Below are 15,413 nucleotides of genomic sequence, written 5' to 3'. Positions count from 1 at the left end.
ATCAGTAACAGTACGTGTAGGGCATTATTAGTATGATGCGAATGCAAGGGGTAAAGCATGGACGAGGACGGATACGAAAGCGATGGATTGACTTTCCTGGCCGATGCATGCCGAGCAACGGAAAAAAAGCCACGCGAGAGGAGAAAGCAAAACAATCCCCGTTCCCGTCTACCGATCCAGCTTCGCGCGTGCATAAAGGGGACCTCAGGCGGACAGTGGGCAGAAAGAACACGCGAGCTTCTAGATGCGTGTGGGCGGCGGTACTGTATGTGGTGGTTACATCACTTCCTCCTCACGTTGAGAGTTTGTTTGGGACGGCATGAACTTCATGCTGGATGAGGGATAGGGAACCTTGGAGAACATCGCCCCGAAGCGCTCCGGCATCAAGCGCCGTGTGCCCGTCAAGCCAGTCAGTGTTGCACTGCGCTGCGCTGCGCTGCGGTTGCGGCTGCGGGCATTGAAAGAAAGAAACCCCACCCGGCGATCTTGCGACCAACCAATCCAACCTTGTAAAAATCTAAGCTGACTAGGAGGTTTAGTTGATTAATTGTCCCTGGCTTGCTGGGTACAGCCTAGCTTCGCTGGAGATGGAGAGGCGGCGGGAAATTCAAAAAAAAAAAAAAAAAAAGGCTCCTCCCAGCGCAAATTGTTTGTTCTCGAAGTTCGGCTCAGTGGAACCACATGTTTCATGCAAGGATGGACCTGCAGAATTAAGGATTGCCGGGGTTGGGGTGGGGGTGATGTTGGTGATGCCATGAATAGGCTGGAGACTTTTAGGCCTCGGGAGCCCAGGAAGGTAGTGGCAGCAGTCCCTAGCCGCCGGCGCGTCGAGTGTCGTTCATGCCGAAGCGCAAAGGCCATCGAAGATCTATCTACATGTATCTGTTCCCATCCGTCCTACTAGGGCAGAGAGATCGGCCAAAAGCTCGCTGTCCTAGGGCCTGACGTCGGAAGGACAAAACTTGGCCCTAGAAGTTTTCTGGTGGTTTGGAAGCGGAGGGCTGAAGGGCTCATCCCGGATCCCGAAAATGGAGGCCCCGTCAGGCGTTCATCTCCGGCGTCAATGCAAATTTGGAGGGGAGGGGGGATGACGATGGAGAGGGAAGAAGGATGCAGCATCACGTCGTGAAATGTCATGAACAGCTGACGAAGCAACTGCTTGAAAGCCGTGGCACGACACGGAAAAGCAGGTTATCCCAAGGCAGTGAAAGCGAGGCTTTCCTGTTCGGATGGTCATGGCTGTTTCCCTCTCCTTGCTTCTTTTGCCATGCTTGGAGCTGGCTGGCTGGCGTCACTCGTTGTGCCGTCCCGAGTGTTTAGGCTCATCCACGTGGTGCAGGGGTAATCGGCAGCCTCCAAGTTGACAGTAACATATCAGCTGCACTATATATATGCCTACTTCACATTGTAGCCAACCAGCATATCGCCCGTTGTAGGAGGCGACACAGCGAAGCTCTGGCCGGCCGTACAAGATACACAGTTGACGATGCTGGTGTGTATACAAGTCGCAATATCGGGCCGTGGAGGTTGGTCAATACGCGGAGGATGAATATCGCTTCAATGTCTCAAAGGGGGGACGCGTCAAATCCGTCGACAACGACCGTGCAGCATTTGAAGCAGCCGTGCTGACATAAGCTGACATGACAGGCATAGGGCCTCGAGACATTGGATGAGGGACAAATCATATCCCCAATGCCTGCACCCTGAACGGGCAAAGGATACCGGCCTTGCTTCTGGGGCTCCCTCTCATCAGCAAGAAGAAGCCACTTCTCTGTATTTTCTTTCTTTGAGATATTATTGCAAGTGGTCCAAAAACTCCAGTCAGCAATTCAAACAAAATGACCGAGGTTGCCAGACCCCAGCCACTTTCCCTCGGCGTCTCCAGAAACGCCAAGCAGCTAAGGGACTCCCAGAAGTAATGTTCCTGGCGTACAATTAATGAATGCCCTTGTTCAACATCGATTTAAACCTCCCGGTGGAGCGGATCTGGAGATGGAGTGCGCATCCGTGCAATATATGCCCGCGTACATAGCTTTTCGAATATCACGACGATGTCCGACCTGCCACGACCGACATCTCCATGTCGAGCCCGCACCGCGTTTGTCAACATCAACAGAGAAGATGCAAGCGTAGCAAACAAGCTCTGAGGCCCGTCCGAGCGTGACTCTCGGGAAGAGTAATTGCCATCTCGAGAGTGTCTAGGCTGTCAGGTGTATCAGGCTTCTTGAACCGTACTGTACGGCGAGTGGCCGCTGCGAGTGTTGGTTTAAGCTTTCGATGTGGTCGAAGAGTCTTTGCCCCTCAGAGTCATGACATACCTTTTTCTGTTTCTCGACTTTATGATTAGGTTCTCGGCCGTGGCAATGATGGGCACATGGCTAAAGTGACGTGTCTCGTATCTCTGTTCATGTATCAGGGTTGACAGCGTTGGTCCGTGGGTGAGTACTGAATGTGCCTGGCTGTCATCTCGTCCCAAAGGGGACGGATATGGTCCTGCAGCTGAGCGGGAGGCGGGAGGCGACATCTTTTGAATCTTTTCAGCTGCTGAGTCCCGAGAACCCGAGAATGGCCAATACGGAAAAACCAATTACACTGGGCGAGGAGGAGGATAAGGCCATAGCTTTTGACCATCTGCGATGTGATGAAAGCACTGTTGCCTCTGTTTGGAAGTCGTCCAGAGTTCAATAGCGTCGAGGCTCTCCTCGTCCGAAGCCAAGCCAGAACATCAACAGGGTGCAACTAGTTTAGTGGTGTGTGTAATGTGTTGATGCATAGGCGACGAAGACAAGATCATGTGGACTCTGTGGATTCGGCCATGCGAAACATGGGACTTTGGAAGGTGTCGCATACAAAAGTAAAGTGCGAGTAGAGCAGGGTGGTTTGATTAGTTGCCTGATTGAAACGAGGTGCGGGAGTTGGAATGAGGGTAAGACAGGAAGCCCATCATACTACGGCTATCGCGGGGCATCCATTGTTACAGACGTGAAGCCTTCTTTCTTTTCTTCTTCCCTCGGCCGGGGGCTGTCCAGATCTAAAAAGTACCTACCTACCCAGCACCGCACAGCGATGCGGAACTGAGGTGGTGGTTGAATGCTTGCTTGATTGATGCTTTGGATGGGATGCTAGGCTCTAGCGACGCGAGCGTGTAAGCGTAGGATGCCGAGTCGTGCGCAAGTCGATGTTTCCGGTCTGGAGCGAGCGGTACCTGCAGCATCGTCAATGCCATCCGTCAACTTCATTAGAGCATCCATGTCGGACGGAGATGTGTGTGAGCAGGCCCACCCTCCCAGCCTTTACTTTGTCAGGTAGTCAGCGCGTAGGTATTTGATTTCATTTTCATTTTCATTCGCGACTTTACTTTTACGGGCAAGCAATTTGCAGCATATTCCGATGCTCTCTCGCTCATGGCCCCTTCTCCCGAACCCCTCCAGCTTAGGTAGACAGACAGCCAGCTGCCAGCTAGGTCGGGTCGGCACAATTGAATTGATCTTTATTACGGCCATCAATTCGTGAGATAAGGTGGGAAAACATCAATTTGACGCCCGGGCTGGCTGAGCCTGGGTACGGCTGTACGGCGGTACGGCGGTACATGCGGTTACAGGTACGGTTCTGCTAGTCCTGGGCGCAGGCAATGAATGCAGCATCTCCCCTGCAGAAGCTGGTCGAACCGTTTTGGCTAATGGACTGATCAGTCAGGGCCCTCAGTTGTGCTTGGGTTCCGGTACAAAGTTACATTGGGACGGTTGAAGGTGCATTTGCCATAAACACCCAGAGTTGATAATTTCCCCAAACCCACCCTGTCCAGGATTGTCTCTTGTAGGTTGCAGTGGTCTAGGAACTTGATACTTGGCTTTGATAGAATGAATGGGGTGACCCAGCCGTCTCGCCGCGTGTTTTTCTTCTTCCTCGTCTCTTCTTCCACGGTAAAGTGCCTGGCGGTTATGTACTGTACTGCCCGTATGGACTGTGCTGTCTTGGACGACGCTGCTGTATGTACCTCTCTACCTCTCTCCCTGCCTCCCTGCCTCCCTCCCTCTGTCGTAGGTAGCTCCAGTCGTTTTGTTTAGTTCCGGCCTGGCTGGTGGGTTCGACTTGCTGTATCGTAGATACAATAGATAGATAGATATCCTCAGCTCGTCCGCCGCCTGATATTCCCACACTATCTTGGCTCTCCTGCCTTCCCCATCCCACCTCCAATACCACCATCGCAACGCAACGCAACACCCTCGCGTTCGGTGCCTCTGGCTGGTCCGCCATCTTTCTTGTTTTTCACACAAGACGAGCAAGGCCCCAAGCATTGCAGAGTCCAAAGGGAACCTCACCGCGGAACAGAAGACACGGGGGATTAATCCAAACGGTACGTCCGGCTGCTATTGACCCCCCAGCGAAGCGAGCAACATCCCATCCGACGCAGGCGAGCTGGACGGGTGTCGAGAAAGTCCATGCCAAGGCGAGATCGCCCACCTCCATCCGAGCTCACTGTCCAATATCCCCCTTTCGATATACGGCCAGTTTCAGCAGCAAATTGTCTTCTGAAAGTCGCCTGATATATCCGAGTTGGTTGTCAGATGTGCACATTTAACCGCCTGCCTTTGTCCTACGCTCCTGCGACAAACTACGTATCTGCTTCCATTGTTGTATTGTTTGCTTGCTTTGGGGCGTATTTTTCAGCGGCCAGTACAGTATCTAACGGTGAAGGCAGGCGTAGAAAACCAAAGGAAACCCCGAACGGAGACAGCACAGCGCCAAGCCCACCCCAATTGCAGGCCAGTCCCGTGCCAGTCCAAGTCCAGCGCCAGCACCAGCGCCGGCACCAGCGCAGCAGCACCACCTTTGCAGCAGGAAGCTTCCAAGCTTGACCTGAGCGCCCCTTAATATTAATAAAACCGGCCACTACCGGCAACACCCCCAAAACATCAACACAACCTGCGCAACCCGAATTCTTGTAAGGAAAAGACGGTATCTCGGGCGATCGGCAGCTTGGGTTTTTCTTTTCCTCTCGACTTGTCTCAATTGCGGTCCCGCCGGCGACTTGAGCAACTCCTCCAGCGCTTGCCGTCTTCCTCGAGCGTTTGCACCCCGGCGCCTGTGAGCAACAGATCCTCTGTCCTCCGCAGACCCGACTTCCAAACGCGCTACTTTCGACGCCGGCCCAGCACGTCTCATTTCGGCCATTCCAGTTTCTCGACACGCGCGCAACGCCTTGCCCACGGACACAAACCGAGACTTCTCGACAAATTGCCCATCTGGGTTCCCACCTGGCCACAATTGAAATACACGGACACGACGACGCCCCTCGAAAAACCACAATCTCGCACCGCTGTCGATTCCTGGTCAGCCCCCATCAATTCATCGCTACAGGCTAGGCGTGATCTCCGTAGCTGGATCTGACGCAGAGCGTTCCTCGTTGTCAAAGAGGAATAATTGGAGACTCCCCTTGGGCACCCAAACAACAAGCCGCGACCAGTAATTAGACCTTCGCCTCGCATCACCTCTCTGCATAATGATATGCTGAACCGGATCACTGGACCATCGCGAATAAGCAAAACCTCCCTTCATTGGTTCCAGACCGCACGTTCTTGCATCTCTCGACAACAACCGACCTTGGGCAAAGGAAGGGCGAGAAAACAACAACACCAGCCCAATTGACATTGGCCCAATCTAGGACTATTTCCGAACTACTCGTTATCATTCGCTTATTTTCATGCTTCCTCGTCACAGACGCCAGCCTGTTTGTTTTGAAACCTGACCCCAGCTGCATTCATTTCCAAGATCCTCTTGGACCGGCCTGACTGGGCATTTGAGTTTTCATTTCAAGCTCTGGTTCAACGGTCTTTCGCCTAGCTAAAGTCTGACGAGGCCGACGCCGCGCAATTGTTTGATTTGACCAGCCAGATTAGCAAGCAAGCAGCAGTCGTCTCCAGCGACTCCTTGTATCGTCTCCTTCCTATCTCCCCGACCGTTGGCTGTCGAAGCTATCCGCATTCGCATCAATACCGGGCCACAACAGAACAGCTTGTCCACAGGGCAATAATCCCTGCTCCTAGGACATCCCGGATTCCTGGGACCTAATCCATCCTTCTGCGCGCCCTTAGCGTGGAAGATGTCGTCTGCTGCACTGCAGGCCGCTCCACATCAACCGACGTCCTTGCCAGCATTGAACCCACATCCTTCCGGCCAGGAGGGCTACTATGCGAGAGAGAACCTTCCTTCTGCCTCACCTGCATCCTCGAAACGGCCTTCTCGAAGACCGAGCGCAAACAGCACCGTCACCGGCTACCCAGACCAGACACAGTCCTCGCCAATGAGTTCACGTACAGCAATGGCTTCGCCAGTCCCTGTGGCTGCAGTCGAATACCAGCATTCTCCCCCTTCTAACCGTCGACGACACGAACCGCCGACCGCACCCCCTCGAACCTCCTCAACGCAACACAGTTCTCGGAGAGCTGCACGTGCAGAAGAACGTGCCTCTTCGTCCTCAAGGACGCCGAATGGCGACCCGGGAAGTAGCCGGCATAGCCAGAACGGGTACGATGACGCTAGAAGCCGCCGCGCACAGCAAGAAAGGGGCCGACAAGACTCGGCAACCATTTCGACAGCAATGCCGATTCGAACCAACCCCGCATCATCAACCCGTAGCTCATCGAAGCAGCCGTCCCGCGAGGCAAGCGAAGTATTGAATCAAATCGTCGTTTCCCAGCCAGAAGTGGATCTAGACAGAGAGCAAGAACGACAAGACGAAGCTCACGCCCTTGCGGCAGCCTCAGCGCAAGACGACTACGATGATGCGATTCCTCCGCCGATAGTCGCCTCTCGAGATGCACCGGAAGAAACCAGGCGAGGCGGCCGGAGCCGACACGATCACTCCAAGAGGGAGAAGGCTACAAAGTTCGGCGACTATTACCTGGGAAGCACTATCGGAGAGGGGGAGTTTGGTAAAGTGAAACTGGGTTGGAAACAAGACGGTGGCGTACAGGTGCGTATATACATTCACCCTGCTTCGTCAGACTCAATCAATCGTGCTAACATACATAACCCACCCACCCACAGGTTGCCATCAAACTTATTCGCCGAGACAGCGTTGGAAGCAATCCGTCGAGGCTCAACAAGATATATCGCGAGGTATCAATTCTTCGAGGTGTCTCCCACCCCAATATTGTCAGGCTGCACGAAATGTCGGAGACTGAGCGCCACATTGGCATTGTTCTGGAGTATGCCTCTGGCGGTGAGCTTTTCGACTACATCTTGAACCATCGCTACTTAAAGGACAATGCGGCACGGCGACTATTCGCACAGCTGGTGTCTGGTGTGGGTTACCTGCACAAGAAGGGCATCGTCCATCGAGATTTGAAGCTCGAAAACTTGCTACTGGATCGCAACAGGAACATTATTATTACTGATTTCGGATTCGCCAACACCTTTGATGCGAACGACGAGTTAACAGAACAGGAAGAGCTGGGACTCGGCGATCGCGATTATGTCAAGAGCACCGGGCTAGACAAGACGAAGCCAAACGGCCTGCGAAGAGGCGATCTAATGCAGACCAGCTGTGGTAGTCCTTGTTACGCCGCACCGGAGCTTGTGGTCAGCGATTCATTGTACACGGGACGAAAGGTCGATGTGTGGAGCTGTGGTGTTATTCTTTACGCTATGCTCGCGGGCTACCTGCCCTTCGACGACGATCCAGCCAACCCCGAAGGCGATAACATCAACTTGCTTTACAAGTATATTGTGAACACCCCTCTGACCTTCCCCGAGTACGTCACTCCGCATGCTCGAGACCTCTTGCGCCGCATATTGGTGCCCAGCCCTCGGAAAAGAGCAGATTTGTTCGAAGTGGCCAGACACAGCTGGTTGGCGGAATACGCCCACGTGGTTGAGCTTATCACCAGCACAACCACCACCACGAGCGAGATTCAAAACACCACTGTACCCGACGAAGAGGAAGCGGGAGGAATCGCTCGAAGCGCCTCGGTTCGCGAGCCTACCAAGCCCAAGGCTCCGACAACCGCTGTTGGTGACCTTGCCCGGAAACAAGGCCCTGTTGACCCAGAGGAAGCGCAAGCATACACCAAGACGCACAAGGACAACAAGCGCCGTACTGTTCAGGTCGAATACGTCGCTCCCACTACACAGACACAGCGTGGAGGCGAGAGCGCAAGCCAGGCTTCTCCCCGCGGGAAGGGCACCAAGGCTCGTTCCTCTAGCCAAGGTCCGGTCGAGGTGCACAATTCTCCCCAAGACAAGCCCTTGCCCAGAGACCCGCCAGTCGCAAAGGATGCATACAGCGGATCGCCAAGCCAACACAAGACCAGGCCACCAAGCGCCCACAGGAACCAAAACGCGCCGGTGTCTCGACCTCACCGAGAGTCGACACGATCTGCTTCCGATGCTGCTTACGCGCCAGCAAGCACTCCTGGACATGCTCCCAGGCCAGCAACTCGTGGCTCCATGCACTCGACGGGCTCACGACATGGCCTCGGCTCGTCACGAGCCTCGTACGGCCAGCCCATCCCCCTACGGTTGCCGGCACGAATGCTCATGGAAGGATGTCGCAGCCCAAGGGCGGAGCCAAAAACTACGCCGTCGCCAACCCGACATCCCAAGAAACCCCCGATATGGAATTCGGCAGACCAAGCGTTTCCGCCCCTGATAAGTTCTCGCGCGCTACAGGCTACGAAAATGAAGCCGGCCCGCAACGGCAACATACACCGCAGTCGGCCACCTTCGCCCCTGAAGCCAAGGCCCACAGGAGATCAAACACCATTGGGGACATTGGAGGCAAGCTGTTTGGACGCAGCGGTTCCCTGTTTGGTAGCCGTAAGAGGCGCTCCGAGCAGCAACAACCGGTTGAGAAGTCCAACAGGAAATACCCTCCTGTCAGCATGGGCAACATGGGGCCAGTCGAGAGTGGTCGGCCTTCCATGGACTCTCGCGCCTCGCGTCGTTCCTTCTCGCAGGCAATGGGTCTTGGCAAGAAGCGTAGTGGCAGCTTAACCGGGTCCCAGGTCTCACTCGAGAAGCCTCCCAACCCGAGACGCTTCTCTTTGATGAAGGCTATGGGTCTTTCCAGAGATGCCCATACGCCATCACCTGACCCATCACAGCAAAATCAAATTGCGCAGGATACTCATGGGGACGAATATGGACGTTATACCGATCCTCGGATGAGCCCCAGTCAACAGCAGTACGCTGCTGATGGGTCTTATGATGAATCCCGCCAACGCGACGTGGCAACACAGCATCCCGAGAGCCCCAGCTATCACCATCGCCAAGCCTCCTCTTCGCGCCCGAATGCTGTTCCATCTCATATGCAGCAGGGGTCTGTCCTCAACTCTGGCTCCGAGTCATCCGTCGATCGCCCGCAGCGGAGGACACCAACCTCCGCGCCCTATCAGGGCGGGTATGACTCCGAAAGCACTGATCAGCGGCCTTCGGCGAGCCGAGGTGGCCGTGGTGTGCTTCAGAAGAACAAGAGATTCGTTGACGCCTACGACGGTGAAGAATATGGAAAGCCACACGACCACGCAGGCAGTAGTGGTGCCGCCAAGAGAGTGATGGATTTCTTCAGGAGACGAGGCAAGGCCCGTGGTGGAGAAGTTTGATTATCGTGGAGGATGAACCGGCACTGAAGCACTTTGTCGATCTCGGTTTTTTCGCGACACATCTCCTTTGTTATCGAATCTGCTGTTGTTGCATCGTTGCTGCGAATGAAATACCCCTGGAATTCGACGAGGTTGATGACTGGTTTTCCATCGATACATCTATATCCTACACATATTGCATTGTAATATGAATTGTTTCCGGCAGCGTCTCTCACCTCGTCACCTCGATCATCTACGTCCAACAGCCTAATACCCGCTGGTTTTCGTTCTTATACCAGCAGCCCTCCATATCCTACGCCACTATCGGACATCGGCCATAATCCGGCGGCTGCGACGAGGATCCGAGACACGGCCGCATTACTTTCATGTCGATTAACGATCAGATGACATGGGAACCTCTCTGACAACACCAGTTTTTCTCTTCTTTTTCTTGTCTCGGTCTGTTTGGGGAAAGGGCGTTCGTTGGTTTCTTAGAAGACTCGGCTTCGAGTCGCGCCTGGGCTAGGAAGGGACGGTGGGATTCGTTCTTGCGGGAGTATAAGAGGGAAACTGGAAATATGTGTGTTGTAAACCTGGGGTGTTTACTCACAATGGGCACACTTGGAGGAGGCACAAGGCGATAGAGCGAAGCTCGCGTGCTGAGCTGCTGTCTCGTCGTTTCTCACCAAGACACCAGATTTAATTTGTTAGCATCTAAATCATATCAAACCTCTTTCAACCTGAATCGTTCTTTTGCCAGTCTTTTAGCTCTGCCCAAGAGTCTCGTCTTCTGTCTCCTTTTATTGGCGGCTAATATATCGCCATCGCCGAAGTAATTAACAAATGCTGGTTCTAATGTTCTTTATTTATACGGCTATCCGATGATAGGCTTAGATAATGTTTCCATGTGTGCATATATGACTAACTACTATGCCACTATGTCTCTGTGATGTTGGTATGTTGCCGTATATTACCCGGGTGGAACTTCGATCACTTCAGGTATCTGGCCATGTGATACCCGCGTCATGGGGTTCTATAAATAGTATCGTAGTATAGCCCAAAACATTGGACATGTGTAGAGTCATGGCTAAATTATTCGTCTAATCCTAATTATAGAAGGGGATGGTGTATAGTTCATATATATATATATATATGCAGATATACGGGAAGGGCTAGCTGTCTGTCCCGAGATGGAATCCCCTTGATAGAAAGAGACGGTGATGGTACGTCCAACGTCGGGCTCCAACCCGCCCCGACCTTTCACCACGCCCTCATATTCAGCAGAAAAGGGAGCCGGGGCCAAGTATGGCAAAGTGACCGATCGATCTAGGCTTATGCAAAGCGGTCATGTGTGGTTAGTCAAGGGGTGGCCATGCAGGCTGACGGCTAAGTCAGCAGCGCGCGGGTTAATATATTCATTCCACCGTACCCTGCACTGCTGCACCCCGCCCTCTCCCCCTCGAGCCCATGCCGGTCAGAGCTTGAGCCGAACATGAGCTGCCTCCTTCCTGTCTCATTTGCCTAAGATGGCAGTCGAGCTCCCTTTTGGGCACAATGGCCTTCCTTGGGGCTTATGATCATCTCACGTCATGCTACTCGGGCCTTCGCTTGTCGAGGACGTAATTCTCCGAGCGCTGGAGGATCCCGCCGAGTGTAACCTCGTTGGGCCGCCATGGACAGCTTGGATAATGGAGAGGGCTTGGAGTGGGAAGTGGTGCTGGCCCAACATTGGCCTGGTCGGCCTCATTGGCTCGTTTGCGATGCTGCCCTTTTTGCTGCACGATCGAATCCTCCGCATGTCCCAATTCATTATTTGCATGCACAAAACCATGCACGGATATTGCGACCTCCCCATTGCAGTTGCGAGTGCGACACATGCACCTCATCTGTCAGCAATTGGAAATCCAAACCAAATCCAAATCATGCCCGGATCCCAGTCCTTGCCTGCTGCCATCATTACCGCGCCAAGGCCTCTGTCAACAAACTCTCCGAACTGACGGGAACGAACGACGACCCTCCTACTGCCTGGCCAGCCTACAAATAGCCGTGACATGATCGTCACCACTCTGCCCTTGGTCCTGATCGACCAGCCAACCTGTTGCGGCGACTGTTGCCAGCCAATACTGTAGAACAAAGAAAACCATGGCCCGAATCCAGATCCTCGCAGCCGCTTTGGTCGCCGGCGCCCTGGCCCTCGGCATACCCGCCGTCCCCAATTGGCCCGACTCGGGTCGCTGCACGGACAAGTCGCTGACGATCCCCAGCTGGCTCATCTCCGACTACGAGGTGGTCGCTGGCACCACCACCTTCAAGGTCAACAACCGTGCGTCGGAGAAGACGCCCTACTCCGCCGACGTCGAGTGCACGCCCGAGGGTGTCTGCCACGGCAGCGGCATAGCGGCAGACGCCCTCCGCGAGACCATCTCCACCGGTCCCGACGGCAACCCTGTCATCGGTCTGACCGAGACATGGGTGTGCGGCGACAACAGCGACAAGTAAGGACGGCTCATTCCCTCCAGTCCACGAGCATTGTGGAGCCTATGATAGCTGACCGTCGCACCAGAGTCTTCTTCCAGGCCAGTGGCAACACTTCCATTACTCAGTGTGCTGGAGGCGACTGCGTCTCCCCTATCCCCTATCTTGTCCCTGGCTCACTGAAGCTGCCTGTGCCGCTCACACCCGCGCAACCAACCCCGCCTCCCGGGTACAAGGCGCCTACATGTGCCAGTGTTGGTCCGGACCAGTGGACTGTCACCGGAGGTAAGTACGGACCGATTTGGCAAGCTACGGGAAAATTTCTACAACAAGGCCGACTACAGATTTCTGACTGCTGACATGGGACTGTTATAGTTTCCTACAAAAACTACCCAAAGGGGCAATGCAAGCAGTGGTACCTCGAAGACCGTGTTTGCTTGGACAGTAACACTGGCAATTTCACCTCCAAGGGCCAGTACCTCAGCCTCAATGTCACCAACAACGCTATCGAGTACGAGGTAGCATGTTCCCACACGCCCAAATACAATGATTTCGACATCCCTAGCCCGCTACGATGCACGGGTGGGAAATTCAACGATATCACCCTGGATGTATCGTGGTCTGGCACTGCCCCTGACTTCACTCTGAAAATCGAGGAGCTGTGGTACTGCCTTGAAAACCCTTCGACCAACGTTGAACCGTGAGTTGCCCTGTGGTGCCAAAACGAACCCCTTGGTAAGAATGCTCATACTAAACAAAATACTTGAACAGGACCGTGATCGTAGCTTCGGGGAGCGAGCCCATCGCCCTGGCCTGCGAGTCGCACACGGGCATCACAGGTGCCGCCGACGACATCATCACCACCTGCACGGACCCGGTGGACTCGCACGCTGTGGCCGGGACCCAAACGGCCAAGGAGACGCTGCCGGCCTTCTCGCTGGACACGGCCTACCCCGTACAGGGCGGCTGCACCTTTGACAGCGTCGTGAGCCCGACGTTCTACATGCGTGGCATGTTCTTCGAGACCACGCCGTTCGAGGACCCGTCCACCGCGGAGCTCTCCCGCTTCACCTGCGGTCTGACGGGCCCTGGGTTTGCTGACTACTTCTTCTACCAAAAGGCGCCCATTTCGGGGGCGGGAGTTGGTGCAGTGTAAGTTGAAATCAAACAGACACGCGAGTGGCTAAAGCAAAACGGGATCTTTACTGATTTTGACTTGCGGCTATTTAGGTATGACTGTGGCTCTCACCAGTTGGGCTGCACGTACAGCTTCCACGCGCCCGACAGAATACTCACCCTGGACAAAGTGTGGGAGTGCAGCGAAAAGAACGCCGCTCAGCCGTAAGTCTTCTCCTCCTATCTTGACCACTTTGGACCATGCATTCCAAACGGGATGATCATATACTTACCAATGTGGACAGGCTATACTTTAACGGACAGGGCGAGTACGACTGGAACATGGACCCCTACTCCCAGTGCTCGTCTCCCAACAACAACATCTACTGTTATTGGTACGACAATCTCGCGACCTTGCAGCCAGGTGTCCCGTACAACATCCCCAAGGTCACGGTGAGCTTGGTCAACGGGAAGGCGCCGCAGCTGGCGAGCGCCACCCGCGAGAATGGGACCTGGTCCTTGCTGAACAACTAAGTCGTCCTAGGGAATGAGTAGGGGATGCGTAGAGAGAAATAATCGGATGCACTCTGCTTGTCGTACTTTAATCAGCTTGATTTGAGAAGGGTGTTGTAATGCCATTCTCATTCTAAACATATTTTCTTATGCATTGTGGACCTGATACCCCTGACTATCCCCTTCTCTGTGCTCGCACCAACAAGATTACTTACACGGTTTCAATATTGCAACACTATCCCTTCTTGAACCAGCCCGCGACCCGAACGCGTTCGTAAGACTGTCTATCAAGGATCGGATTTGGCTGCTCAAGATCCTCTGGTCTCAACCGCAATCGGATGTCCTCTTCGTCATATTCCACGTCACCACTTGGCTCACGGGCCAGTATGCGTGCTCTCACCCGGTGGGCCGCGCGGCGATGTATGTCACCGGGACGTGTGTTGACAAAGCATCTCGGAACGCCGATGGCCTGCCCAGCTTGATCCAATAAAGTGAGCTCCTCCTCAATGCAGTCCCACGCCTCGGACGACCGCCGGGTAACGGGGGGGGCGCTGTGGCCGGCGGCGATGGTGCTGCGGGTGGGTGAGCAACGCCGTGGGGGCCGGGTAGGCCGCGGTTGCTGTTGGCACTGTACGCGAGGCGAGGGGCCCGAGTCCTGCACGTCCCAGCGGAGTCTCGTCAGCCCGCCGCTGGCCTCTGCACCACCAAGGGGTGGCGGTGGCAGTACCACCGCCTGGCCCGCTGAGGACCCGGCCAAAGTGGGTGCTCGGGTCAGCCTACTCCAGGGGCCAGCGCGCGCAGCAGCGAGTAAGCAGCACCGCTCCGGGACCACGTGGTGCCGGTCGAGTTGTCGAGCCCGGCGTGGACGAACATGGCGGCGGCGGCGGCGGTCCAGTCCAGCCTTGGTCCCTCGAGTGCTCTTGTGGCTGCCCATCGGGGAGGGAAGCAATGTTTTCAAGTCAGACGCGGTCGGTGGGCCACGAGTCGCTGGTCGGGGCCTCGGCACGGGCGCCCATGACCATGATGATGACGATGATGTCGAACTGGACTGCTGCGTCTTGAGGGCGTTGTGGACGACCATGCTGCCGGTCTCGGGCAGGCCGGGTGCGATGTGCGTACCCGCGGCCAAGGATGTGTTGATGGAGCAGGGATAGACAAGGAGGTCTCGACGACCGCCGCGCTTGTGATGCGAGATCTTGATGACCATGGCGTCATCGGGATGGTTCTAGGCATTTGGGGGGCGGCATGTTGTACACTGGGTGGTTATTGTGTGTTTTTGGCGTATCGTCCTCCTGGTGTGACGATTGCCTTCGGCCAAGTTCCGGCGCTCGCTGGGGCTGTCGTCAAGTCCTGGCAAGAGCGGAAACGGTGAATTGTGGAAGCATGTGATCACAATGTAATAGCTCGAGTTTGTGTCTATTGTTACATCTGTTAACGGCTATTTGGATACATGCAAACTACCCGTTTCATCCGGTGACTTGTTGTCCCCCTTCAGTACTTACTACAACCGTGTAGCATCCAGTGTTCGACCAGGTCGGTCATACTGTCTAGTTGCTCATGCCGGGCCAGCTGCTGGGCCTTGGACATTGCTACCACTTTCAAATCCGCGCAATACGGCATCAGCAAATCGAATAGTTTTGTGTGTTCTGTCTTAACTGCAACGAGAAGGCATCCTAGCCGTACGTTCCCGTGAATGGTGACTCGTTCTAATATGTACTTGACTAT

The 15,413-nt window shown here is 54.7% G+C and overlaps 3 protein-coding genes across 3 annotated transcripts; 2 read left to right on the top strand and 1 right to left on the bottom strand.

Annotated features, from left to right (window-relative positions):
* Nucleotides 1–6,103: 6,103 nt before the first annotated feature.
* On the top strand, nt 6,104–9,605 carry PG986_001466 (Serine/threonine-protein kinase KIN4; the record flags this gene model as incomplete). The annotated part of the gene is made up of 3 exons (XM_066837688.1): nt 6,104–6,976; nt 7,051–8,498; nt 8,549–9,605. The coding sequence occupies 3 exons, from the start codon at nt 6,104–6,106 to the stop codon at nt 9,603–9,605; spliced, it is 3,378 nt and encodes a 1,125-aa protein (XP_066706581.1).
* Nucleotides 9,606–11,726: 2,121 nt separating this feature from the next.
* PG986_001465 (uncharacterized protein) lies at nt 11,727–13,709 on the top strand (the record flags this gene model as incomplete). The annotated part of the gene is made up of 6 exons (XM_066837687.1): nt 11,727–12,079; nt 12,148–12,344; nt 12,435–12,759; nt 12,831–13,211; nt 13,290–13,400; nt 13,481–13,709. The coding sequence occupies 6 exons, from the start codon at nt 11,727–11,729 to the stop codon at nt 13,707–13,709; spliced, it is 1,596 nt and encodes a 531-aa protein (XP_066706580.1).
* Nucleotides 13,710–13,923: 214 nt separating this feature from the next.
* On the bottom strand, nt 13,924–14,895 carry PG986_001464 (uncharacterized protein; the record flags this gene model as incomplete). The annotated part of the gene is made up of 1 exon (XM_066837686.1): nt 13,924–14,895. The coding sequence occupies one exon, from the start codon at nt 14,893–14,895 to the stop codon at nt 13,924–13,926; it is 972 nt and encodes a 323-aa protein (XP_066706579.1).
* Between the last annotated feature and the right edge of the window lie 518 nt (nt 14,896–15,413).

Source organism: Apiospora aurea (genome assembly GCF_038362705.1).
Source record: "Apiospora aurea strain CBS 24483 chromosome Unknown utg000001l_segment0_segment0, whole genome shotgun sequence".
Taxonomy (NCBI): Eukaryota; Fungi; Ascomycota; class Sordariomycetes; order Amphisphaeriales; family Apiosporaceae; genus Apiospora; species Apiospora aurea.
This window is presented reverse-complemented; position numbering and strand designations above follow the sequence as displayed.